This window comes from Gasterosteus aculeatus, chromosome 7 (genome assembly GCF_964276395.1).
Source record: "Gasterosteus aculeatus chromosome 7, fGasAcu3.hap1.1, whole genome shotgun sequence".
In the NCBI taxonomy this organism is placed as follows: domain Eukaryota; kingdom Metazoa; phylum Chordata; class Actinopteri; order Perciformes; family Gasterosteidae; genus Gasterosteus; species Gasterosteus aculeatus.
The window spans coordinates 18483981-18511083 of NC_135694.1; the positions used below are offsets into that span (position 1 = coordinate 18483981).

Genomic DNA, 27103 nt, shown 5'->3' on the forward strand with positions numbered 1-27103 from the left:
GGAGTGATCGCTGACCGTATATGGCCTCCTTTGGCTAATTTTGCTGTGAAATTCCAAAATAAAATAAAAAAATCTCAGGTGATTAAGGTAGTTCACGGATTTAATTATTTTTGTTGCAATACGATAATTGCATTGATGTTTCCTTATAATACTGGACAGGTACCATACTCAAAAAGGGACTTGTAGGACAATAAGAATTTGTGTTATTATGAATACTGAATGAGAAGGATAATTAATGCTTTCAGTAACAGAACTGAAGAAAATGTGTTTTTCCATGTTGTATTTTATAAGTGTAAACTAGAGCAATTCAATGAATTCCACAGTGAAAATATTGATTTTTTCTCCATCTTTCTACTTTAAAATGTTTGCCACGGGCTTTCATCATCTGGTATTGGGTCCCTATACTTTTGTAAATCAGTTATCGAAATGTGATTTTTTATGATCGGTATCACAAGACTTCATGCTACATGCAGAAGCTACGCCAACCCAGTTGTGGATATCTGCAAGCAGCTGCTTTTGACCTGCTTTTTATGTGATCACAAGCAGTTTTATGGGAGCCCGGCTGCACTGGTACTTTTAACCACAGATTTGTATAGTTGTAGAGAGAATGTACCTGCAATTTGCAGGGTAATTGCTAGGGACATCTAGTGGCTGTATGTGACATTGCATGCTTTAAAAAACAACACAGTAGTCACCAACATATGCAGTAAGATTGAATTCCTGTTAGGGACTTAATTGCTATATCAATTGAGGTATGTGCGGAGAGTAGAAAAGTTACAGTATTTTTACATCTTTCTTCAGTTCTGTAAATTCCCAGATCCCAAAAAAATGTGAAGCACACACAGCCTTTATCAATTGCCTGCATATTGTGATGGAAATAGAAAAAGCATTGTGCAGCTATCTTGGAATGATTTTAAAAGTACATTATAAACCATATGTATGCATTATCAATGTATTTGTAATTCCAGTAAAACTGAGAATCCCCTAATATGATTTACTAACACCAACTTGCCAAAGATGGCATCGTGATGTTCAAATTATTCCATGAGGATAGGATTAATAGATCCTAAATGTACAACCGTGTTGAGATTTACAGTGAGGACATTTTGTAAACACTGACACTTCCATTGGTCACATTAGAGACAAAAACAAAACTAATTTAATATCACCTTTTATTCGATTAGGTTGTCATGTAAAGCAAGATAAAAGATGAAACCATTTATTGACCACCCCTCAGACGCAGCACAAGATGGAGGGTGGACTCCTTCTGGATGTTGTAGTCGGAGAGGGTGCGGCCATCTTCCAGCTGCTTGCCGGCAAAGATCAGCCTCTGCTGATCTGGGGGGATGCCTTCCTTATCCTGGATCTTGGCCTTCACGTTCTCGATGGTGTCGCTGGGCTCGACCTCCAGCGTGATGGTCTTGCCAGTGAGGGTCTTCACGAAGATCTGCATGCCTCCCCTCAGACGCAGCACAAGATGGAGGGTGGATTCCTTCTGGATGTTGTAGTCGGAGAGGGTGCGGCCATCTTCCAGCTGCTTGCCGGCAAAGATCAGCCTCTGCTGATCTGGGGGGATGCCTTCCTTATCCTGGATCTTGGCCTTCACGTTCTCGATGGTGTCGCTGGGCTCGACCTCCAGCGTGATGGTCTTGCCAGTGAGGGTCTTCACAAAGATCTGCATGCCTCCCCTCAGGCGCAGCACAAGATGGAGGGTGGACTCCTTCTGGATGTTGTAGTCGGAGAGGGTGCGGCCATCTTCCAGCTGCTTGCCGGCAAAGATCAGCCTCTGCTGATCTGGGGGGATACCTTCCTTATCCTGGATCTTGGCCTTCACGTTCTCGATGGTGTCGCTGGGCTCGACCTCAAGGGTGATGGTCTTGCCAGTGAGGGTTTTCACAAAGATCTGCATGTTTTCTCCTGTTAAAGATCAAAAAAGGTTCAATGTTACCAATAAAACTACATTAAAATGGACTATAACCAACTAACATTGGTATACTCTAAAGCTATATTGGGTATCAAATTAATTTGACCAGCTTACATCAGGACTAAATGATGGCGATCTCATTCTAAAGAGAACATCTTACGTCTAGCGTTTATTATGAGGCCATTTCGTTGAGGGCCTCTTCCTGTCATAAGTACATTACGTGTCGAATCGCGTAGTACATTTAACACAGGTTTTTTTTGCATACAGCCGCCATTTTCGAGAACTCGTTACTTATCAGTATATTTTACCATGATTTATAAAACGGAGCTGTCCCACTGCAGAACACGAACTCACTGGTCGGAGGTCGTTGATTCGAGCACCAGCGCCATTTTACAATAAGGTAACGTTAGCTATTGTTTGCCGTTTTTTTGTTCAGCTAACGTCACCATCTGACGGAAGACCCAACTAGAAATGTTCAACCATTGTTAGTAACGTTGAGTAACCTTTGCAACGGTGTCGCGTTGTTGTTCAACTTGTGGAATACGGTAATGTTGGCGTCTTAATCGTTTTGACGGTTATCGAAATTAACATTCGCCAACTGTTACTCTTTCGCATATGACGCGCCATCGATGTTGCGGCCTATCTTCAACGTTGTTTACAAAGCAGTTAACCGACGTTAGCTACTAAAAGAAAAGCAACTGGTTTAAGGCATCTGTAAACGGATGGTAAAGCAGTTGTCCTAAAATGTTGACGTATTTATACGGACTATTATACTTACAATGTGCTTCGGTATCTTGTGCTGCTGTGGCTCGTAGAATCTCCCTCTGCCTGTTACCAAGGGAACAGGAGTATTTATACGGGAGACGCGCCATCCGGCAATATTCATCCGCCCTCCAAAATAGTTCCGATTTCTAGGATACGGTTTGGTTTATGCCTGTTTTACCAACTATAGGACTGTCAATAATCAAAAGTTTAGGCTTAGACAATATGAGATATATTGCCCCAGGCCTAATATGTTGATATATGTAATATATATATATATATAAGAAGCCAACAGTGTTGAGCCAGTCTGGTTTGGGATTAGATGGTGAATAGCAGAAAATAATCCTCTTATTATCCAAAACCCACACTACTTTCTCCACTGGAGACTGTAGGCTGCTTTCTCCAGGGGTTCAATTATTTTGAACTTTTTTTATTCTACTGTAAATTCACAAAAGTAATTGCACACATACCTAATTGACGTGTTAGGGTGTAATGTATGCATTTGTCTGCTACTGATTAATGTTAACGTCTTGATGTTTCACCAACCATTAACTTGTTTTTAGTTTGTGTCCTATTCATGTCCACACCCAACCGCGCCCCACGGGCTTCTTTCTGCCTGCGAACACCCACGACATTAGACAATCTAGATATTTGTACTGAAATCTGCTATGAATATGGTGCACATTTTATCATGCTAACCTGCACCCGGTAGATGGCGCTACAGCCTCAGGAACAGAAAAGTACCTTTCCAAGTATTGTGTGATTCACCAGCTCTCCTCCAGATCAACGGACCCTCTGCAAGAGCTATTTGACTTTATTTACTAAGCAAGGAGCATTATTTTAGTTTAAATTAACCCGTCATTAATTCCCTTATGAACCAAGTAGAGTAGATATCTAGATACACATCAACATATGCCAGCTCTGCAGAGAATCTTTCTATAGTCGCAGGTTATTAGTTACAAAGAAATGCTTTGTCAGATTAAAAACTAATTTTGTGACCACGTGAGCATTTGTTAATCATGTAAATGTGGGTTAGATTTTCCTTTCTATACATTGCTTCACAAAACTATTTTTCATGGGGCACTATGAAGAAAAATTAAAAGCAGGATTCATGGAAGTTCATGATTCATGCTGGGTAGCTGTCAAATTTTTCTGCAAGTTTCTGAACCTCAGACTGTAAACAGATTAATTGCTCATTTTTCAGTTAGTCACAACTACATGCACTCAATACTAGAATAAGTTCTGCTCTCATTTGAAAACAATCATAAAGTAGACTAAATGTATTCAAGTCCCATCCTATATTTGTTGATCTTTTGAATGACCTTGTTTAACAATTTGTGTGTATTTTACAAAAAAAGTTACTCGATTACCACTCATGGAGCACTTCGTAGTTGCATAATTAATCATGAAAAATCCAAACGGTTGGTTAGCTTTATTATTGCCATGTTGTAAACCTGAGATTTACTTGAAACGTCTCAAAGATTTAGATTAAGGCGTTTGACCAATAGAAAAAACCTGATATTACACTATATGAAACATGGACGAACAAGGCAGGAGATTCAGTTTAAGAGTTTATTAAATGTGGCTAAACTTTGTCATGTAACTGTGAACATCTTAGTCTTGTGTAACAACTTTATAATACGGCATGTCATACATAGCACATTAATGTTGGAGAATTAAGAACATTGAATCACTTTACTGCCCTCCCCTCAGGCGCAGCACAAGATGGAGGGTGGACTCCTTCTGGATGTTGTAGTCGGAGAGGGTGCGGCCATCTTCCAGCTGCTTGCCGGCAAAGATCAGCCTCTGCTGATCTGGGGGGATGCCTTCCTTATCCTGGATCTTGGCCTTCACGTTCTCGATGGTGTCGCTGGGCTCGACCTCCAGCGTGATGGTCTTGCCAGTGAGGGTCTTCACAAAGATCTGCATGCCTCCCCTCAGACGCAGCACAAGATGGAGGGTGGATTCCTTCTGGATGTTGTAGTCGGAGAGGGTGCGGCCATCTTCCAGCTGCTTGCCGGCAAAGATCAGCCTCTGCTGATCTGGGGGGATGCCTTCCTTATCCTGGATCTTGGCCTTCACGTTCTCGATGGTGTCGCTGGGCTCGACCTCCAGCGTGATGGTCTTGCCAGTGAGGGTCTTCACAAAGATCTGCATGCCTCCCCTCAGACGCAGCACAAGATGGAGGGTGGATTCCTTCTGGATGTTGTAGTCGGAGAGGGTGCGGCCATCTTCCAGCTGCTTGCCGGCAAAGATCAGCCTCTGCTGATCTGGGGGGATGCCTTCCTTATCCTGGATCTTGGCCTTCACGTTCTCGATGGTGTCGCTGGGCTCGACCTCCAGCGTGATGGTCTTGCCAGTGAGGGTCTTCACAAAGATCTGCATGCCTCCCCTCAGGCGCAGCACAAGATGGAGGGTGGACTCCTTCTGGATGTTGTAGTCGGAGAGGGTGCGGCCATCTTCCAGCTGCTTGCCGGCAAAGATCAGCCTCTGCTGATCTGGGGGGATGCCTTCCTTATCCTGGATCTTGGCCTTCACGTTCTCGATGGTGTCGCTGGGCTCGACCTCCAGCGTGATGGTCTTGCCAGTGAGGGTCTTCACAAAGATCTGCATGCCTCCCCTCAGACGCAGCACAAGATGGAGGGTGGATTCCTTCTGGATGTTGTAGTCGGAGAGGGTGCGGCCATCTTCCAGCTGCTTGCCGGCAAAGATCAGCCTCTGCTGATCTGGGGGGATGCCTTCCTTATCCTGGATCTTGGCCTTCACGTTCTCGATGGTGTCGCTGGGCTCGACCTCCAGCGTGATGGTCTTGCCAGTGAGGGTCTTCACAAAGATCTGCATGCCTCCCCTCAGGCGCAGCACAAGATGGAGGGTGGACTCCTTCTGGATGTTGTAGTCGGAGAGGGTGCGGCCATCTTCCAGCTGCTTGCCGGCAAAGATCAGCCTCTGCTGATCTGGGGGGATGCCTTCCTTATCCTGGATCTTGGCCTTCACGTTCTCGATGGTGTCGCTGGGCTCGACCTCCAGCGTGATGGTCTTGCCAGTGAGGGTCTTCACAAAGATCTGCATGCCTCCCCTCAGACGCAGCACAAGATGGAGGGTGGATTCCTTCTGGATGTTGTAGTCGGAGAGGGTGCGGCCATCTTCCAGCTGCTTGCCGGCAAAGATCAGCCTCTGCTGATCTGGGGGGATGCCTTCCTTATCCTGGATCTTGGCCTTCACGTTCTCGATGGTGTCGCTGGGCTCGACCTCCAGCGTGATGGTCTTGCCAGTGAGGGTCTTCACAAAGATCTGCATGCCTCCCCTCAGACGCAGCACAAGATGGAGGGTGGATTCCTTCTGGATGTTGTAGTCGGAGAGGGTGCGGCCATCTTCCAGCTGCTTGCCGGCAAAGATCAGCCTCTGCTGATCTGGGGGGATGCCTTCCTTATCCTGGATCTTGGCCTTCACGTTCTCGATGGTGTCGCTGGGCTCGACCTCCAGCGTGATGGTCTTGCCAGTGAGGGTCTTCACGAAGATCTGCATGCCTCCCCTCAGACGCAGCACAAGATGGAGGGTGGATTCCTTCTGGATGTTGTAGTCGGAGAGGGTGCGGCCATCTTCCAGCTGCTTGCCGGCAAAGATCAGCCTCTGCTGATCTGGGGGGATGCCTTCCTTATCCTGGATCTTGGCCTTCACGTTCTCGATGGTGTCGCTGGGCTCGACCTCCAGCGTGATGGTCTTGCCAGTGAGGGTCTTCACGAAGATCTGCATGCCTCCCCTCAGACGCAGCACAAGATGGAGGGTGGATTCCTTCTGGATGTTGTAGTCGGAGAGGGTGCGGCCATCTTCCAGCTGCTTGCCGGCAAAGATCAGCCTCTGCTGATCTGGGGGGATGCCTTCCTTATCCTGGATCTTGGCCTTCACGTTCTCGATGGTGTCGCTGGGCTCGACCTCCAGCGTGATGGTCTTGCCAGTGAGGGTCTTCACAAAGATCTGCATGCCTCCCCTCAGGCGCAGCACAAGATGGAGGGTGGACTCCTTCTGGATGTTGTAGTCGGAGAGGGTGCGGCCATCTTCCAGCTGCTTGCCGGCAAAGATCAGCCTCTGCTGATCTGGGGGGATGCCTTCCTTATCCTGGATCTTGGCCTTCACGTTCTCGATGGTGTCGCTGGGCTCGACCTCCAGCGTGATGGTCTTGCCAGTGAGGGTCTTCACAAAGATCTGCATGCCTCCCCTCAGACGCAGCACAAGATGGAGGGTGGATTCCTTCTGGATGTTGTAGTCGGAGAGGGTGCGGCCATCTTCCAGCTGCTTGCCGGCAAAGATCAGCCTCTGCTGATCTGGGGGGATGCCTTCCTTATCCTGGATCTTGGCCTTCACGTTCTCGATGGTGTCGCTGGGCTCGACCTCCAGCGTGATGGTCTTGCCAGTGAGGGTTTTCACAAAGATCTGCATATTTTCTACCTTTGGAAAAAAAAAAGTCAGGATTTGGCAAAAAACAAACCGTCAAACGTATAAAATGAATTAATATAAATTATAAGACTCTTCGATGAAACTACCATGCGAACATACGGTATAAAGAAAAAATGACTACGCGACGCTCTGAATCATACGCCGCAGTCGCGGTCCCAGCGCCATTTTGAGATCATACGGACCTCCCCTTTGTTCAGCTAACGTTACCAGTTAATGGAGGCTCCTGGATATGTTGAGTCATTGCTGTACCGAACGCTCCTTTATCACGAAATCGACGAACTACGTACGTCGAAACCGGTAAACAATGATTAAAAAAGTATTGTAGCGTAAATGTTACGTAAACTTGAGGTCGGACTTATCTATTGTCAACGTCTCTTCAATGATCTTTTACGAAGCTGTAGCTAGAGGTTACATTAGTAAAGCACTGGTAACCAAACAACGGCAATATATATTGAACAAACCGGTATACTGTAAAAATAAAACTAATAAGGGTACTTACTTAATAGTAACGCAGTTAGATTTGTTGTTCAATGCTAGCGTCTGATCTCGTACTGCAGTGTAGGAGAAATGTTGAGCAATGGACTGCGGCAGTGTACTTATACACCGGGTCTGCATACGTCATGTGTTGATATCCGTCCGCATTTGAAAGTAGTTCCTACTGTTCCAAAACATTTTATTTTATGGTGACAGCATATTGGTTTCAAACAATCGATTACGATTACTCATAAAAGTAAATACTTAGCAAAAAATAGTGTGAGCGAAAACGATATTGTGACATATCTTGGTGGCGGAGTAATATATCGCAAGCGTACATTCAGGTTTTAGAATTTGCTAGAACGACCATAGCAACAGAAACTATCCCCGAGCCTCTGATTGGTTTGCAGTCTTGTTTGTTTGAACAACGATTGGTTGCTGTGATACAGTAAGTAAGGGTTGATGACTAAAGTGACATTTATGACTGTGGCGTTATAGAACAGATAATTCGGGAATTTTTTTCAAGACCTAAGCGTAAATAGATGCGGAAGGGGGTAATGGTACCGTAGCCATACACATACTTTGGCTTTTCCCATCGTCCCTCTTTCTGAAAAACATTATATCACACGTATCGCGGTTTATTAGGAACTCATCTCACTGCATTCATGTGACACGACAGAGGGACGTGTGCAAACAGGAATCCTGTTGATGGAAACATGCGTGGTGAACGTGCTGCCAGCTGCTGTTAAGTCTCTGCGATAAAGAGATAACAACCTTGAGTTCCGTGGTACAAAAGTCCTCTTAGTAAAGGAGACATTCTGGATTACTGGCGCTTTATTTTTTCGACAACCACAAGTGTTCTCTCAGTACGAGGCAATTAGGCAATTAGGTGTGACTACGTGTCCACATTCATCCGTCTGAAAACATGTTGATGGCAGCAGTTGAGTGACAGTAGTGGAGGCGGGTGTGACCATTTCCTGCTTATCAGAATGTACATACTGTACAGAAAGAATGACGTCACCAGTCCTTTGAGAGAACTGCATGACAGGTGTAAAGAAAGCATCCACAAGCCCATTGTGTAAATGTGGTCTAAGGTTTCTCTCTACATCATGTTTTTAGCCTTATGGGGACATTGTTGTTTTTGTGCCTCAAGCTGAGTAACTAGTTCATAGGGATGTAATGGAAGTTTTCACACCCCTTTCAACCCTTTTTTAGTCTTTGGTTATTTTTGTCGTTAAGTATTCATTCACACGGTATAATGGCAAGAGATTAAGTGTATTGTAAAACTAACTGGCAAGGGCTTGATCTCTTACTCATAAGCATTGCGTTTGAATGCCAGGTATGGGGTCGACGCCCAGATATGTGATATGTTTTTGGTGTCAGGAAGTTCCTTGTTAAACATACTTGGCAGCAAAGATAAGTTGGTTAAAGCAACCAACAGAGGACCCGTGCATAAATGCTCATATTCTAACCAGTGCTTTCAGCTTCTATTACAAAAGAAAGGGAACAAAACTCATATGGGGGTTTGTAGTCTAATGGGATCATGGATATGATGCAGCTGGGAGAGTCCTAACGTATGTATTTGGGTCACAGCATTCTTTTGCCCCAACCCGACAGCAACCTTGTCATATGACACCCAACCCGTGATGCCCTACGCAACTACTTTCCAACACAAAACTGGGCGTCTGGGTCAACTAGTTCCACCTCTGGGGAATGTGTTTGTGCAAGTGTTCTGTACTTTGCTCCGACCCGTGACTTTGAGTTTTTATGGAATGCCCCAGAGTGTTCTAGTTAAAGCAATCTTTAAAGCAGGGCATAATCCTAGCTGATTACTGTGGACGCCGACTCTAGTATCGCATGAAATAAGTGTCAAGTGGCTCGGGGCTAACAAATTTAATTCAATTTAAAAGGTGGGAACCTTTTAAATTAAATTAACTTTTTTTGAAATGTAAATGAGGCCCTTATCAGTGGTCAACTGGTTTATCAGCAGGGTCATTGGAGCCGTTTTGGGCATCGGGACATTCAGTTCCACGTCAACAGGTTTCACAAGAAACGCGTCACCAGTTTCATAACAACAGACGCCTGATCCTTGTTCACAACGGCTGAAGTAAGTTCTAAAATCCCAGAATACTCAAATCAGTACCTATTCATTCCTTGTGATGGTTTGTTGTTTTCTTTGTACCCACAGGATGGATCTTGTGAAGCACACGGGCGGCTGCCACTGTGGGGCTGTTAGATTTGAAGTCACGAGTTCACCGGACCTCCATGTTTTCCAGTGCAAGTACGGATATTACATTTAAGGACATTAAGTCACCAATACGCGTGTAGCGACAAAAACAAGACACGTATCATTATAAATAGGATTAATTGGTAGTACAGACTTGTATCATGTATCTTTCTCCAGCTGCAGCATTTGCACGAAGAAACAAAACAACCATTTCATCGTTCCAAAGAATCTCTTCACACTCTTACAGGTGGTAAACTCAAGCGCAAACCTTCGATCCAAGTGAATATTTAAGTGAATAATTAGTATTTTCCTTATCTTCAAAGGGGTCTGACAATCTGACCACATACACATTTAACACTCGCATTGCCAAGCACACCTTCTGTAAAACCTGTGGAGTTCAAAGCTTCTACACTCCACGCTCCAACCCCGATGGTTACGGTATGATCGCAAACACAGTCACACCGTTCTCATGTGTTGTACACTGGGCGTGTTTACTCCAAACTAACCGCCCCATTCTACTAGATTTGTGGCACTGTTATTTTCATCATGAAAATGTTGTAAGAGACACCACAGTTCTGTGATGGGAACCCAATATTTTTGAGCCATAAGCTGTGAGTGAAATGTACTGGAGGCAAAGTTTTTTCTCTCTCATGTAAATAATGGAGCTTTGTTTCCTGCTTTTTCTTCTCAGGGGTTGCGCCGCACTGTCTGGATCCCGGTACTGTGCGCAGCGTCACAGTGGAGAACTTTTGTGGTGAGAAATGGGAGGAAAGCATGGCGGCCCATCAGAGCATCAGAGACATGTCCCAAAACCCGGCGGAGAGCAAAACAAAATAACACCAACTTGATGGGAGAATCAATCCTTTTTTATGAATCAACAGAAATGCTTTAGAGTATTTTTAACATATTGTAAAAAAAAAGCCTTAACTCATTCAAGCCCTGGAGTTGTTTCTATACAGTGTAAAGACATTAAAGACGTTTCTGTAGCAATAAACGCAAAATCATTTTTTTTGATTGATTGATTTGGGTCAGCGTTGGTTTACGGAAAGTGCTTCACAAAAGATATTCAGGCTACTTGTACTCCTTGCACAGTAATCAAGGAGCAGAACACCTGCAGTAACGTGGTGAAAACTCAATACATCTTCAGGTTCTTTGGTCCTTGTGGAATAGTTTGGAACGTGTTGACGAACATGTAGCGAGAGAAGGTGATGTAGAGGTAACGGAACCACAGGAGTTGAGACCGGTGACAGAACATGGCGTCCTGAAAAAGGAAAGAGGTGTTGTCCAAAGTTATTTAAATAGTTATTGCTTACATCCTAAAATAACAGCCAATCGTGGTGAAAATCAATCTGCTGCTTAGTATTAATTTATTTATATCTTTGATGTAAAAACATTAGCTTGATGGGACCCTCAACTGCAGCAAAGCATCTCAGATTTATACAATTCTTCAGCACACATACTGCTTAAATCACGTTTAAATCTACTAAAAAAAACCTGGCCGTCGACCTCTTCACGCCAACAAAGCGTCTTTTGGAGGCTTACTTTGGCTCGCCTGTAGCCCTGTGAGCCTATAATGCAGCGCAGGCATGCGGGCTGCAGCCAGCTGAAGGGAAGCTCCAGGAAGGAGATGTACTTCCTGAGGGGGCCAACGGTCACCAGGGAGAGCAAACAGCAGTCTGCGGCAGATAAGAGACCCAGTTAATGTGTTGTAGGTCGACTACAGCAGCGGGCCGTCCTCTCATTCTGTTGGATCTCGTGAGGAGAAGTCCTGTCAGTTACATATTTATATTTATATTTATATATATACACATATATATATGATGTAATACGAGGACACGTGGGCTGGTGCGTGTTTGCTGTGGCCGAAGGCCCCGAGATGACGATATCTCTATTCGATAGCACGGTGCATACATTGACATCTTATGTATGACTAACCGCTCCGGCCTGCTGTGCCTGTTTCTTTTCGTGCTGTCATCTCAAACTTTAATGCGGGTGCGGTCCATAACCCGAGTCTTCTGTAGCCTGTTGTCTTCTCTCTCTCTGTCCAACGTCTACCTTCATGTACCCAGAGAGGACTTTGGCATTTGTTGAAAATGGAAAGCATACAATTTGCATAGATTTTGCCTCAAGAGGAAACGTGTCAGAAGTCAGATGCACTGATTTTAACATCAGTCTGAAATCATTATGTTTTTTGAGGTGAAATATCTAACCGGCCTTATGCTGCCACCAGCAGACCAAAACGTTCAGAGACCCAACACTGATGTAACCCTTTTGAACAGTAGAGGGCGCCGTACATTAACAAAAAACAACTTTCCAGTGTTCTCTAAAGGAGGTGTGGCGCTCCCCATGGGAGTGATCTGTTCAGCTCAATGCTTCAATTTCCAGGCATATTCTGGAAAACACTTTTTTACCAGAATTTACTACTTAACTACTTTTACAGATTACTTTTCTAAGAGTCAGTAAAATCCAACTTGTGACTCGTTGATCACAAACATGAGGCTCTCAAAGGTTTTTCGTCATGACACACCTACCATTGGGGACTTGTCCGGAGAAAGCGAGATGGCTGTAAATGGAAAAAATAACATTGTTACCAGCAGAAAATATCAAGGAGGCAAACGTTGAGGAGGTGCTACATCTTACAGGGTCTCCTTTGTTGGCGACCTCTACAAAAGAATTGACCTCAGTGTAATGTTTCTGGTGGCCAATATGTAACGGAGATTAGAGATCTGGTTACGCTGATTATAAAACAAATTGGGTGAGAAGTCAATGACTGTAAAAGCCCAGGAAAAGGCCACGCAGTAAACCGTGCAAATCTCGGTTGGAGTCAAGTCTCCAAACTAATAGTCCTAGACGAAAGAAAACCCCACAACAAGCCGTTGAGGTCGGCAAAACGAACGCGCCTGATGGGAATCATGAGCTGTGATTTCGAGCGCTCATATCTTTTCAATAGATGAGGCCCACGGATGGACGGAGGGCGGTGCGGGCTCAGGGAGGGAAAACCCCGTGACTAACACGGCAGTGCAATCAAGAGGCAACACAGGGACGGCGACGTACACGTCACGCTGCAAAACCAGCGGCCCGATGCAACTTGCTTGGCTGGCCTCCCCAAACCAGATCTGCGCACCCGCTTCGCCACTTCCGGGGCGGGATTTACTGCTGCCCTCTGGGAGCAAAGCCAAGATCCTCTGGGGACTCTGTTTGGATTAAAGCTATGTAACAGGCGGCTTCTAAAAAACATAAATGGTGTGTGTGAAGAAACATTTGGAAAGATGGATGTAGATCATAGTACAAATGTTTTCCTTGATACTTTATTTTACAGATGTGAAGTGGGCTGTTTTTTAGTGTGCATGTGTTAGCCACATAATGTCCCTGAGGAAGCATTTTTCCTGATGCCAAAGCCAGTTGAGTCAGTACCGGAGAGCTTTATGGATGGCCGTGTGATTGGCATGGCTGCTCACGCCGCTCTCATCGAAGGTCAGCACCTGAAACAACAAAATAGCAAACTGTGTGGGTGAAAAGCCAGAAGCTGGTTATCTAAACGGGAATTTAAATAGATGGGGGCAGACCAGTTTTCTTGGGTTAGTGGAATGGTTTACGGGGCCTGAATGTGGAGCTGCTTGGCAGATGACAACCGATATTTAAAAGTCTTTTTTTTAATATCCTGTGTGCATGTTTGCACGCCAGAGGAAGCCAGTGGAAAAAAATCAGGTCAAAGTGAAAAAAAGGAGGGCTTGACTGAGGAATTGGCATTTGTTCTGCTCAGGCGTATTCTAACATAACTATGCCGTTGCAATCAAGCATACGTTTCAGCTCCTAACCGCACATTATAACAAATGAACTCTCTCCTCATACTGGCTGGCTTATACATAGAAAAAGAAAAGGAATGGTACTGGGTCAGGAAAAGGAAACCAGTTATTCTGTTTAAAAGCAGTAAGAGTGTTGTACATCCACATGTTTATCTCCGTGTGCTTCTGTGCTGAATTTGTGCTGAATTTTTTTCTTTATAATGCTGGATTTGTTTTTTAAGACATTTTTCTGTAGCTTACTTTTTGGCGAGAGGCTTTTTTTTGCTGGTCAGCCTAACAGGAAGGGAGGAGACTGTGTGTTTGTTTGTCATCTCTGATAACAAAGACTGCAGCATAGAGGCACCCGGCTGTGTGAAATGATCTTCCCTAAAGAACTGAGGGTTGCCATTTTTTCTTTCTTCTTTGCTTCGCCCAAAGCTTTTCTTCGCATTTGGCTATGCTTGTGCCGTTGTCGAAAATGAGTGGAGGAAAATTCTTTGAATCTAAATGAACCTCCTCCTCGTCGGCAAATATTGCGGAACTGCACCGGGGCAGATAAGACGCTGTGTGTAAACACAGGAGATAAAAACAAACTTTCCGCTGCAGCAGAGGACATGTCCCCTGAAGGGAGGTTGAAAATACGCTCTCAGTTCCACCAAAATAAAAACACGGGCAGGATTATTGTGCAGACTGCAGTGAAACTGCATAAACTGGGAGAGCTGTGGTGCAAATACTTGGATTTTGTTTACTGATTGGCATGAAACAATGTGTTAAATGAGAGAAAAGCAAATACAGTGCGCAGCTGGCATACCATGTTGAAGGAGTGAGCTCTCATGTGGTGCACAATTACAGAGGAGACCAGTGAGACGCTCCATTCTGCTTTGGGATCATCTGGAAGTTTTCTGAAGAGGCAAAAAACAAAGAGACTGGTTATCTAGTATTATCTACCAAGTATTCAGTGTTTCACTGAGAAACAAGAGGGCATTATGTTTGCATTGTAACCTCACTGCAACTGAAAGTTAACTGTACACAACACAAGCATGCAAGGCGTTTCTCAAGCCGAGCTGTCATAAACACATTTCTGCAGAGCAGATTTAACTGCTAAAAAGGCCGCCAGTAGAATGCAAACACAAGGGAGTGCTGGGAAGCACGAGGGCGTTAAAGGGTCGGACGGCCCGTAGCATCGTCTTCAGCTGAAACTACAGCCCGGAGACAAAACAGAACGTACAAACGGAACATCCCACATGGCCAGCTCAAGCTATTGGCCAACTAAACATGCATGACTCTCTTTTTTTAGTACAAACTGCTTATTTTCCCTGCTGTTTTAAGACCGAAAGGCATCGCTTTGTTCGATAGTTCAATGTTCCCCTTGCAGACAAAGCAGCCACGAAAAAGTGCTTTTAAACATGACGAAACTCACATACGAGTTGAGCCAACACAAGGAGTCCTGGGGTTGAAGTGGAGGCCAGTTTTCAATCCAGTTTGTTCTGACTACTCAACAACACTGAACTTTGAGGGGGTCTCGGTTTGACAATAACGAGACGAGAGGTGTTTCTGTACAATCAGGGTAGCACATGACACTGCCTGCATACGTGTTATATTTATATGTGTATACATAAAAATAGAGTGTGTGTGTGTGTGTGTGGTGGGGGGCATGAAAAGTTGTTCCCCTCCCCTTCGTTGTTAACAATGATTCAGGACAGTCAAACTGGTAGAGGGAAGTGATGGATTAAGCTGCACATCTATCGGGCCGCCGGTGACGTGAGGGTCAGGCTTTGGCGTGAGGGGCGGAGGTCACAGGGAGGAGGGGTGGGTTGGGGGTTCAGAGATAGTTTAAAACGGTCTTTCATAGACTGAATGGACTGCTGTCACACCAGGATGTGTGTGTGTGTGTGTGTGTGTGTGTGTTTTAGAGAAGGATGACACAGGGAATCTCACATAATGTTTAATGCTGCTTGAATTAATCAAACACGTTAATTGTCCTAACAAAACTGAGAACAGGATTTGGGGAGAATTTGGCAAAAGTCCATGAATATTAAGTTTTTACAGGCTTTGTTCCTTGCTGTTGTATTTATTCATGTTTTTTTGGAGACATTTTGCCTTAGAGTTCAACAGCCGCGGCTAAGCACAGACACAGGGGGAAGGGAAAAAAAGTAAAACGGAAAAAGGCACAAGACAGCTGACCATTATCAAGCAGGATGTGTTAACTTCACCATGGCAACAGTGCCAAATGTCCTAAAGTAACCCCCAAACTCCCCCTTCTGTAGCGTTGCATGTGGATGTTTAATTGCTTACAGGCGTCTGTATGCAATTTTGAACTTTGGCCCAGTTAGGGGTTTCAGAGAGGGAGAGAGAGAGAGAGTGAGTGTGTGTGTGTTACAGAAGGCTTGTTTAGTCTGGTCACATGGACCACAAGCCAGAGAAAGTGCCAGACTTCTGTCCACAAACTCAGATTATATGTCCTGCCTGGAAGGCTGAGATGCCAATACAAACCGTCAGCACGCCCACAACGGCACACTGTAATAAGGCAGTTACAACCATAGTTATTACACCAAAAGACACGCATGCGGTTTCACAATGATCCAGAGATCCGTGGTTGTAGTTTTGTTCATTTTTATATTGATAAAATTCATATAAACAATCATGGAGAATAACAACAGTCAACTGTGGAGCTAATGCTTTTGGTAATGCATCAGTTATCGGCCACAAGACTCAGTACACGGGAAAGGCAACATTACATTACATGTCATTTAGCTGACGCTTTTATCCAAAGCGACTTACAATAAGTGCATTTAACCAACAGATGACTATGTCGTGGCCAGCGAGTGACAAATGTATTGAGGATAAAAGCACAGCCAGAGGACAGTGAGGGGGGGGGGTTGGTTAGAGAGCCCTGCCGCATGCTTAGAAATAGGCTAGGGCTATTTTTACCACTGATCAATCAATCTATCTAATCTAAACCCTAGTGCAGGGATACAATCTAGTGTCCCTGCAACAAGTGTTTTGAAATATTATCTCAAAAGTGCGTTGTCGTGAAAGAAGTCAGATTACGGTTCAAAAGAAATGAGATGGGGGAAGCTAGAAAGTTGCGTCAGTTCAAACAGACAAATGTAGATTTGTGCAGTGAGCAGCTAGACTCGAGTCCAGGGAGCAGACAGAGGCCAAGCCAGTGCAAGTAAAGAGGCAGCAGAGCGTGCTCAGAGTGAGCTTGATCACAAAGGCCCCAACATGCACTGGGGCCCCACATACTGTCCACACAGCTGTCCTATTCAGTGAGCAAGGGAAAATCCCGTTTCAGAGGTGGAATTCATACGATTCACGCATTACTCCGGTTCATTCCGGGCTGCGGTTGTGAGTCCCGTCCAGATGTGTCGTCATTAAGCGCAATCCACACTTCCTTCTCGACTGGTTGTTAAGTTAAGAAAACAAAAAGTACGGCGGTTCTGTCACACTACCCTGAGAAATGACATGATGGTATAGCAGCCACAGCTAAAACTACAATAAAAAGCATATTGACATGAATCTATTCTGGCATTGACTGCCTTATTTTGCTTCTTTCTCATGCAGTACAAAATATAATAGCTTGATTTCACATCTCCCATTAAGACAATGTCAGTCTACACACTGTCTTTGCTGGTAATTGCTGCACATCCTGATAGGTTACCGCCAACTGCAGACAGCTTGGAATAATATGAAATCATTGTACACATACATCATGCATCAGATCATTGACAAAACTGTTTGTTTTGCATGCACTTTTGCTGTGCACAATAAGAAGACCAGTGAGAAAGTCAACACATCGGGTGTGCATCTGCACATACTTGGGCAGAGAAGGTGAAGACCCATGTAAAGGCGCACAAGGAGGAAAAATTGAAATGACCAACATTAGCAGTGCTCAGAGCATTCCCAAAATGTATCCCGCAGTTGGCTTCAGCAGACATGAACAGAAGTAGAAGGAGTAGAAGGCGTAGGAGTGGAGGAGTGGAACAGACGAGGACAGCAATGACAAGAGAGCGAGGAACGGAGCTCGGTTGTGTGAGTGGGGCACTCAGAAGTGCTGATTAGGTTTGTGTGTTTTGGGCAAACAACAGAATACACAGAAAGGGGAAAATGGGCTACACTCCCGTTCAGCAGGTGCAGACCGCACCAAGATCAAAGTTCAGCTAAATTCTGTGTGCACAAGATGATAACAGCGTAAAGTCTGTGTGTGTTTGCAAACACACGACTAACAATGTTCTCGAGGGCAGACAACCTGTGCAGGCTGCCAAATTATTACTGTGAGTTCACGGTTAGTGCCAGAGTTCATACAGCCCTCTTGGTGAGCCAACATGTATAAGAGACTCACATTTAGTCAGCCTGCGGTCTTAGAAACTCAAAACATTTTCAAGAGAAGCAGCAGGCTTGATTCCCCTTTTCAACATCACCTTCTAACACTAAAATTTCTGTAACTAGACCGTGCCGGGAGCCAGAGCCAGGAGGCTGAAAGTCCTACAGCTGCATCAACAGCAAGAGGAGCAAGTTCCCGAGGGAATTTGGCCAACAATACTGTTCAAAGTTCTTGCCCCTGGTTCTGCTCACTGCTTTGATTGTGAAATTACATACGTGTGGATATGACATATACATATATATAGATATATACATACGTTGATAGCCGTTTCTGTACAGCATTTATAGCATTACAAGTTTTTGGGAAAATCATTTTTAAAAGTATGGTTTCATTTTTGAACAGAATTTTGCCCGGCACAGGTACACAAGAGAAGTCTTAACTACCTGGCTCAGTAGTTATGGATGAATGAATGAGAGAAGCACTAAATCATTTCATTCAGTGGTGAAGAAGAAAATGTAACAGGCAATTGATTCGAAAATAATAATATTAATCCGCCCCAGTCATCCAAATGCACCCAATTGCCCCTGTGTAGAGATCACCGACACTACAAAACAGTGTCATAGTTCCAGTAAGGAGAAGTCATTTTTTATCACTGAATGGCAAATTAAACCAGATAATTTCAAAGAAATGTTAGACTACGCTCTTTATAGGTGGATACAACCAGATATATACTGTAAAGAGATGGAAAGGTGGGTTCTAACAGGATGGGTTCTAATAGGCAGACATGCTGAGACTTGACCTCAGGAAGGGGGGAGGCGTGAGCAGGTTTACAACTTTAAAGGCACACAATGGAAATGTAATTTGTTTGTATTTCGTGCAGACGACGGCTTACTTATGGTCCACTATGGTGATTCTGCAGTCTGGTATCCCCAACACGGCACAGCTGTTGAGAAGTTCTTGTCTGCGCTGTGCTCCTTGATTGTAGTAGTTTCCTGTACATATTTGGAAGACAAGTTAGGCTATGGCTACACCGTAATGACAAGAGCATCTAAATGCAATTCTAAATGATGTCTGGGTGAAACATTTCCAATGGCTTTAAAATGACATATGCTTGATTGCTAAAATACGATGCTGTGCAGATGTAATTACATCTACTCATATGTATCCGTGCTTCTATTTAGCTCATAATTTATCATAACATTACATTGCCTATAGCTTCACCCAATAACCCTTGTTGTTTAACATTATTTTAGGCATTTCTTATAAAAGCAAGCTTAGTTGCTTGGGTAACTATGTTACGCACTAAGTGTGCTGCTTTACCCTTCTATTGGTCATCATTTCAATCATCCTTAAACCTGAGACTGATGGAAATGTACAGATTGTGACTCTCAATGTATGTGAGCTCTTCTTTCGATTTCCTTCTAAGTCGATAAGACCTGCATGGTTTTGCAAACAGTTTCCCCAATTAAGGAAAACATGTATGAAACACGTCTGAAAACAATAATGTGCTATCACCTTACCTTCAGATAAACACAGCAAATGAACGTTGGCTTTTAATTCAACCAGTCGTATGATCGTTGGCGCGAAGAACATACATTCATCATCCGGGTGCGCAGTTACGAGCAGAGCGCTGATGTCGTCGCCGTTTATTTCTCTGCTTGTTAAAACGTTAATAGCACGTTTCAACGACTTCACCAACGTTGGACGCTGTCGACAGTAAATGCATTTTATCCAAATCAGATAGGATAAAACTATGGCGACAACGACGTAAACAATCATTATTTTGAACGTTACCGTAAACCGTCCGTGTAAAGACAAAGGACAAACAGGGCAGTGGTTCCAAGTGAAGAAATACAAACACAGTTCGTCTGATATACGTTATGTTATCCCGTATTTAGATATGGCATCAAAAAAAGTATTACGATTAAGTTCATCCTAGCAATAGCTGCCAACTTTTAGGCACCCGGTAGAGTATTTCTGAGTTGAAGTCACTGTCGCTTTCTGAATACTATTCACTATTTTTTTGCGTCTACACAGAACGAATTCATTAATGTGATTAATTTGTATTGCATATTTGAATAAATAGAACGTGCAAAGTTGTCTCAAACGAAATTCATATTTTCAAAAAATTAAAATAACAAACTCAGGGAACGTTATCGTGTTGGAAGGAACCATTTAGCCGTTACACTGTTTTATCCTTCCAGGTGTATAAACTAAACAAACGAGAATGCCTTATATTTCGGAAGATTTTGACACAACAGTCCACTAACTAGCATAAACTAAAAGTTATAGATTCATTGTACATAAATATGCGTTGATGACAACTAGAACGGCTTGGATTCAGGACTATGTATTTTACCCTTCCAGGACATCGACCGACAAATGCGGCGCAGCCTTCAGTCTGCCCAGTCGTCCACAGCTCAGAACCCGCGGATTTACAATCAACAATTGACACATACACCTGCCCGGGAAACATTGATCTCTTATCGGTATACTTCCTTAATGAGGTGAGTGCACACTGCCCGTAAGAAGCAAAGCAACATGTCTAATTGGCACGAAATGTAAGCGCCCCGTTCTGCGATTGAAATTTGCCTTGCAAGATGGCGACGTGGTTGAGAATTCAAAGGTGAAATACAGGCTAGCTAGCTAGCGACAACAACAACACCGTAGACGCTGTCTTTCTACTCTGCAACGTTAAAGAAGCGCTACCATTTAAGCCAATGTTGGTTAGTGTTCGGGTTTTCGGTGCATTTCCGGTCGGGCTCTGTTGTGGAAATAGACCCATCCCCCAAGATAAGCTACCAATCCAATTGCGTTTGTATGACAGTGTGGCATAAAGGAGGAGAATAATAACAACACACAAAAGCAGTATTTGTCACTGCTAGGCCGTGTATGAGGCCAGGTAGTTTGCCACGGCTGCTGGGTTTGCATGGAAATCAGCACAGACCATCGGAAATGATTTCTAAATGATCTCCTCTGCGAACTTCACCGTGAAACGAAAAGCTAACTCGCGTGAGTCTTTTTATTGTGCTTGAAACTGCATGCGTCGACTTTCAAAATGTTCTTCTATAAATGCAACCAAACGAACACACGAAATGTAATTGGCAACTGTAGGAAAACACCAATGTGCTAGAGTCACAACATAACATTTTATATTCCAAGAAATTCATGCTTCATTTAAAAAGATGGGAGACGAAGAGAGACTGCACACCGTGTGCTAATTAAAGGTCCACTAATTGAGTCCTTTCGTGGATTTCTTTACAAGTTATTACAGATCCATGTGAATTTGGTTTAATTTTGTCAATGAAAGGTTGATTGGTTAATTATCTTTTCGGTGTATCACATTGAACAAACACCCCCAAAATGATGTAGAAGTAAATTGTGGTTAGTAGTTGTGGTTTTTTGAGGCCGCTGTAGTGATGCAAAGTGCTCTTTTTAGTCATTTCTGTTTCTCCTCACATGTTGGTCATTCATGTCTGCCTCTCAAATGAGGACAATTCAGCATTTAGAGGATTTGCTCTCTCTTAGTTTGGCTCAAAACCGAAAGGTGCTGCTGAAAATGAAACTTCATACACACTGAAAAACCAGATCCCCGAACTGTTTAATGTTTGTGTACACAATCATGGCGTAACAGCTCTTGCTGTACTGCATTCATGCTTTTCAAATGTATGATGCGGAGTTGTTATTCTAAAAAGGGTAAAGGCTCTGATTCATGGTTCAGCAAATAAAACGCAGTCATCCACTGTTTTTTTGCTAGTCACTGAGATATTTTAAGTATAACTCTGGATATTGTAAAAAAAAAAGAGGATCTCAAATTATGGGACTAACCAAACGATGTGGCCTGCGGATTGAAATAAAATAACAGCTTCCCACTCTGGTTGTGGAGGCAACGGTTGGTGCTTTTCCATCCCTGAAGTCAGCATCGTGATGTCTGGGCATTGTGGCCATGCTGTAAACCGTGCATGCCTAGAATAAAAACGCTTGAGCCAGCAGAACACAGATTGATATGTTTGATCCCCGTGACAAAAAAATCCAGTGACTCATAAACGTGTCGTCTGTGTGATTGGTGTCCATAAAGGGAAAACCTAGCAAAACGTTTAGTGTTTGTTCATTTGAAAAGTACAGTGAAGAATAGCCAACAGGACTTTAAGCAGCTAAAATGTACTAAATAATTTCCTAACATCAATCTGCTTAAATGTAGCTGTAAAATCTATTTGTCAATCTTGAATGAAATTATAATCCGATTACCATGGGATGTTATTCAGACGCCTAATGGAAACTTGAGTGGAAAGCTGAAACCGTGATCTCTGTTCGTGTGATGGGTTGGTATGACTTGTAAGGTTTTTCCTGTTTACCCCGGTTGCATGGCTGAAGTTCATTAAAATTTAAGGAATTTTCTAATGATAGTATGTGTAGCTGAGAAATGGCTCTTACAAAACCCTACCCTTACAAAAGTCCTGTTTTAATTATCTAAGAGATTGATGTAGTTTCTGTGATCAGAATTTACAATTTAACCCGGTCCCAAATAATTTGTTAGCATGTTTCATGTGCAGAAGGACATACATACCATTTTACCGTACAAAGGTAAAACTACTACAAAGTAGTTTTTTGTTTTTTTTTGTGTGCAAAAATTGTGTTCTATTAACATACACAACACAAGTAACACAAGTAATTTCAATACATCCGCAAAATCCTACTGGCAACGTTTTTACTAAACCAAGCTGTTCAAACCGAGAACTGTTCTTTTCAACCACGCCTAACATAATTGGGTTCATACAACTGTGAAGTAGATCTGAATGTTTGATGGACTGAGACACCATATTATGATATTTAAGACCACTACAAAGATAAAAAAGACATCTGAATGTTTGATGGACTGAGACACCATATTATGATATTTAAGACCACTACAAAGATAAAAAAGACAATCAATGCAGATAACAAATTCAACCCTCAAATCAAGTCATTTCCAATATCCATTTCCAATAAACAGGACACTGTTTTTTCCACCCAGAGAGATGCTGTTTTGGGGTTTTCCAGAAATCCATTTTTTATTTATCATCCTGTCACTTTTGGTTTAATAGCCTTTTATTTAGATTGCCGCACTGCAGGTAAAGAAAGAGCTAAGAGTGGGATGTTTTAGATATGATTCTAACTTAAGCACAGTGGCAATACGAGGTGATCTCCACAGGACAGTTCCTTCACGCCTCTACTCACCTCCACAGAAACAGAAATATTGGAGAAAAGTGATGCTGGACATCTCTGATTTTCTTTGTCAAATAATACCGTCAGTGTTTAAACCTAAGTACGATTTGTGGAGCTCCCTGTGGTAGTACATGCTAACTTGTTAGCATAATGGATGCTTAATAAACTTTTTCCACACTGCTTCTTCGTCTTGATATCTAAAATGTGGCTTACAAAAGTTACATTTTCTGTGTCTTTGTGCAGGTGGTATGTGTCTCCAAACATGGTCTAGCTAAGGTTTCTGAAGAAGAAGCAGCCCGCTTGCACTGAGTCAGGATGTCCAGCAGCTCGGGCTACCCCCCCAGCCAGGGGAGCTTCAGCAGCGAGCAGGGACGCTACCCGCAGCATTCGGTCCAGTACACGTTCTCCGGCTCGCGCCACCAACAGGTACAACTTTCCCACTGGGTCGGGGGTGAATTCAAGGTAATGCGTTCTCATTGTTTTCGTCGGCTCATCCTGACGCAGGATTGGAGCCCGATTCTGTCAGATTTTATAATAACAGTATTTGGACTCCGGCCCACCTATTGGCCTTAGTGTGTTGGCCTCATACTTACAGTCCGCTCACCTTCTCACAGCTGATTTGCAGCTGCACACAGTCGGAGGTGCCGTCTGGTTCCACTTACGCAGCAGAGACTGTATTTCCATAGCGTTGACTGGCTGCTAGTGAGACGTTTGCTGATTTTTTATATAATTACCTGCTGTGGATGATTATTAGGATTTGTATTTTTATTGATGTTTTTTATTAGTATTTGAACTTGAATAAGACTAATTAAATTGGATGAAAGACCGTACATTTTTTATAGAACAATTTTGCGGTGTTTACAACTTTTTCAACAAAAAAAAGTTTGGTGAAACATATTGTCTCAGTACTGACCAAATATTTGTGGTATTCAGGTCGATCATAATCAAAAGTTTTTTTTAAATCATTGTGAATATCGGATAATGTTTCTGAGCCATTTTGGATGACATCCTTAGAAGATTAATTTGACAGAAAACTGTCTATAGTACGTTTTAAGGCATTAGGACTGTTTAATTAAATCTGGGACAAAATTAGTTGTGAAAGGTTCCCTGTAAAGGCTTGTTCAGGTTTGTTTGGTCCAGCAGGGCTGATGGCGCTTGTGGCGTCTTTATCCAAAGCTTTTTTTGGTTGCAGCGTTGGTGTATTAGGAAGCAGTGTTTTCCCAAGGTTTACAACTTCAGTCACTCTGCTGCTCCCTGCCCTGCTGCTACGAGCGACACGGACGTGTTTGCGACATATTCATGTCAGTGTGTGGGTGGAAAAATACCCCCCCCCCCAAAATTGCACTTTTTCAAGGGGTGCCTAATCAAGTATCTTGACATCGACAGAATAAAATTCAGTTTGCCAAATCAAACCACAGCTGTGCTACTGGCAATTCCATTGTGTTCTGACTGATTAGAAGTTTTAAATAGGGCCGAAGTCCCGCCCCCTTCCTGGCCAGTTGTTGTTTGCAGTTTACGGCTTTTTTTTTTTTTCTTTCCTCTTTCCAGCATTTATTTTTTCTTAAGTAACACCGGGCATCTCTTCTGGGACTGGTAACAAATAAGCAAACCTCCCTTTTTTTAACCAATGGGGATAACCAGCGTTCATTTAAAAAAAATCTTCAACTAATAGACCTCATCATGACATTGTGTGTCAGAGCGTCATTTACTGGTAGAAACGCCCGTAGAGTTCACTTAGGAACTTTGCTGTACTCAATCTTATAAAAGGCAGAGTGCTTGCAGGAAATGAGTGGGGTGGCGGTGGTGTGCAATAAAGGTCCCCAGCCAAACTTGAACTTGGGACGTTGCAATTAAATGTTGAGTGGCTCGTAGCCCCAGGCCGCCAGGATGCCCCTCAAACAGCTTTTATCAGCGCTCGCAGAAGAATACACAATCTGTGTTGTGCAAGTTGTAAGAAAGAATTTTTGTAGTGTGCATAAAGCAGCCAGTGTAGACCGCTGTATTGATTCAAACTGAAGCGTATCTGTTGCATAAGATGGATGAGTTGCTCAGTTTGGACAGGACTTTGTCTCTCTAGAAGCGTGATGTGGTTACCTCAGCTATGAAGTGCATTGTTGTAGTTTTAACTTGCAAAAACTTGCAGCAACGCGTGTGTGTGTTTTCTACTGCCGACCTGTGTGTTTCTTGACCCCTCCCCCCTCCTCTTTCACACTAATTTGACCTTGATCAGATTGAATTATACATTTTGTCTTGGTATGCTCCTAATACCTTCAGGATTTCACCGTCCCTGACTATCGGACTCACATGCAAGATGCACAGGGTCGGAGGAGACCCTCTTTACTGTCTGAATTCCACCCTGGAACTGAAAGGTAAGGCTTCTCCTAAAATACTCTTATGTTGGTTTGCACTGGAGAGTGGTTCCTGCTCCTGCTCTTCCTCGCGTATGCAATGGATCTCCCCACATTTGTTTTTGCAGTTTGGGAATCGTACATCCAGACAACCAGGTGTATCTTCTGTAAACTTCCTTGTTTACTTCTGTTTCTCAGGCCTCCAGAGAGGCGCCATGGTTACGAACAGCAGTTTCACTCCATGTCGGCCCAATCGGAACATGACTCCTTGGATGCTAAACGTCCTCGCATGGACACTGTTGTTGAGGGCCACATCAGCCGAGCGCCTCCCACCGCTGGGGGTGCAGTGCTGCCCATGACCCACTCGGTACAGGACGGTCTGAGAACCGCTGATGAAGTCAAAAAGGTGCGTTTTCCGCTTACTTTTGCAACCCAAGAAGTAACTTATTCATTTTTGTCCTGACAGAGACAGTACTTGTGTAATTTCTTTAGTTCTAGTTAAAGGATATTAAAACAACAGGGTTTACAGCACGCGTGATTGTAGTGAACTCTCTCATCCCTCTCCCCATAATGAAAAAGAACTTCTGACTTTCCTGAAATTCGAGATGTAATCATTCAGTTGTCTACAGATTTTGAACTGTTTTTGTTTTGTAAGCTCAACGAACCTTTTTTTTCTTTCTTTTTTTCTTTTTTTTTTTTGGCCAGGAGTCTCCGTTCTCTGTCAAAGAGGAGTCCCGGTCCTCAGGAGGACATCCTCTACACATGGGCGATGATCAGGATGCGTCTCCTTCCAAACTATCCAAAGAGGAGCTGATCCAAAGCATGGACCGTGTGGACAGAGAGATTGCGAAGGTGGAACAGCAGATTTTCAAGCTAAAGAAAAAGCAGGTTGGTTAACTACACACCTAATCCAGTGTGGCATTGTGTCACTAAGCACAAATAAGTGAATAAATAAAATACACATTAAAAATGTCTGTAAAGTAATTATTTGCAATTATAATCAAGCAGTAACCCGTGAGATTGAGGTCAGGTGTGACTCATGGTTTATCCAGCGACGGTCTCACTTTAATCCATTTGAATAAAAATATTGTTAAACAAAATCAGTGCTACATGCCGTTCCTTCAGGCCTCAATTCTACTCTCAAACGTACGTGCTGACACGAAGCAACTGTGTTTAAACTGTCCGCCTGAGCGCGCTTATCAGACATTTACTCTACATTGCTGCTCTAACACTTGTAACCTAGTGGCAGTCATGACAAATTGCCTGCTTGCGGACGTTCACACAAAGCCCACTTGTTTTAGTTTGGTTTTAATCGGCACATTAACAGTCCTTGAAAGCAATTCATAAGATACCTTTGGATCTATGGCTTAACAAGCTTGTTACCATCATCTGACGGTATGTCTTGGCCCAATAAGGTGCTCTGAAAGACCAGGCAGGATTATTTTTTTAATTATTTTGTACCGTTCTTCTCCAGATATCTTTTTGGGGAATTCCGCCTCGAAGCTTTGCTCGGAGAGAGAGGACGTCTTGTTTTTTTCTTAAGACTATCATGGATTTGTTTGTTTATTTGAGGTATTGCAGTTGCTCCTAATCTTG

General features: G+C 43.4%; 4 protein-coding genes across 17 annotated transcripts in view; 2 read left to right on the forward strand and 2 right to left on the reverse strand.

Annotated features, from left to right (window-relative positions):
- Positions 1-1155: 1155 nt before the first annotated feature.
- On the reverse strand, positions 1156-7777 carry LOC120821518 (polyubiquitin-C). The gene is given in 3 exon segments (XM_040180134.2): positions 1156-1914; positions 4381-7132; positions 7641-7777. Coding segments are annotated over 2 exon segments (3438 nt in total). The 5' UTR covers positions 7124-7132; positions 7641-7777; the 3' UTR covers positions 1156-1219.
- cenpv (centromere protein V) lies at positions 7224-10836 on the forward strand. 4 transcript variants are annotated; one of them, XM_078106209.1, is made up of 6 exons: positions 7233-7438; positions 9603-9722; positions 9804-9896; positions 10020-10089; positions 10166-10280; positions 10534-10836. In XM_078106209.1, exons 3-6 carry the CDS (start codon positions 9805-9807, stop codon positions 10677-10679), a joined length of 423 nt encoding a protein of 140 aa, XP_077962335.1. In that variant the 5' UTR covers positions 7233-7438; positions 9603-9722; position 9804; the 3' UTR covers positions 10680-10836. The 4 variants fall into 4 exon arrangements, with proteins under 4 accessions (XP_040036063.1, XP_077962335.1, XP_040036064.1 ...); XM_040180130.2 differs by lacking the exon at positions 7233-7438 and adding an exon at positions 7799-8063; XM_040180131.2 differs by lacking the exon at positions 7233-7438 and adding an exon at positions 9318-9525.
- On the reverse strand, positions 10687-20686 carry pigl (phosphatidylinositol glycan anchor biosynthesis, class L). Of its 5 annotated transcripts, none has more exons than XM_078106206.1 (9): positions 20314-20449; positions 19475-19661; positions 18847-18946; positions 14439-14529; positions 13257-13324; positions 12370-12405; positions 11778-11893; positions 11385-11518; positions 10687-11103 (listed from the first exon to the last, which is right to left on the reverse strand). In XM_078106206.1, exons 1-9 carry the CDS (start codon positions 20428-20430, stop codon positions 10975-10977), a joined length of 978 nt encoding a protein of 325 aa, XP_077962332.1. In that variant the 5' UTR covers positions 20431-20449; the 3' UTR covers positions 10687-10974. The 5 variants fall into 5 exon arrangements, with proteins under 5 accessions (XP_077962332.1, XP_077962333.1, XP_040036060.1 ...); XM_078106207.1 differs by lacking the exon at positions 20314-20449 and adding an exon at positions 19749-20123; XM_040180126.2 differs by lacking the exon at positions 11778-11893 and having other exon boundaries at positions 12374-12405; positions 20314-20686.
- ncor1 (nuclear receptor corepressor 1) overlaps positions 20314-27103 on the forward strand; it is a 47048-nt gene continuing 40258 nt past the window's right edge. For 3 of the 7 annotated variants that reach the window (XM_078106194.1, XM_078106198.1, XM_078106199.1), the window contains exons 1-5: positions 20327-20461; positions 23403-23621; positions 25434-25528; positions 25706-25913; positions 26213-26395. In XM_078106194.1, coding sequence (XP_077962320.1) covers positions 23475-23621; positions 25434-25528; positions 25706-25913; positions 26213-26395 — 633 coding nt within the window. In that variant the 5' untranslated portion in view covers positions 20327-20461; positions 23403-23474. Of the gene's footprint in view, positions 20462-20809; positions 20967-23402; positions 23622-25433; positions 25529-25705; positions 25914-26212; positions 26396-27103 lie in introns of those variants that run through there. The other 4 variants (XM_040180103.2, XM_040180106.2, XM_078106196.1 and 1 more) reach the window with 3 other exon arrangements.

Coding starts and splice junctions, on each gene's coding strand:
- cenpv (XM_040180129.2), top strand. CDS start 7,371: ATGTTGAGTCATTGCTGTACCGAACGCTCCTTTATCACGAAATCGACG. Junction 7,439..9,803: donor AACTACGTACGTCGAAACCG/GTAAACAATGAT, acceptor TTGTACCCACAG/GATGGATCTTGTGAAGCACA. Junction 9,897..10,019: donor CTCCATGTTTTCCAGTGCAA/GTACGGATATTA, acceptor ATCTTTCTCCAG/CTGCAGCATTTGCACGAAGA.
- pigl (XM_078106206.1), bottom strand. CDS start 20,430: ATGTTTCCCGGGCAGGTGTATGTGTCAATTGTTGATTGTAAATCCGCG. Junction 14,530..18,846: donor ATCACCATAGTGGACCATAA/GTAAGCCGTCGT, acceptor TTGCCTCTTCAG/AAAACTTCCAGATGATCCCA. Junction 12,406..13,256: donor GCCATCCATAAAGCTCTCCG/GTACTGACTCAA, acceptor TTCCATTTACAG/CCATCTCGCTTTCTCCGGAC.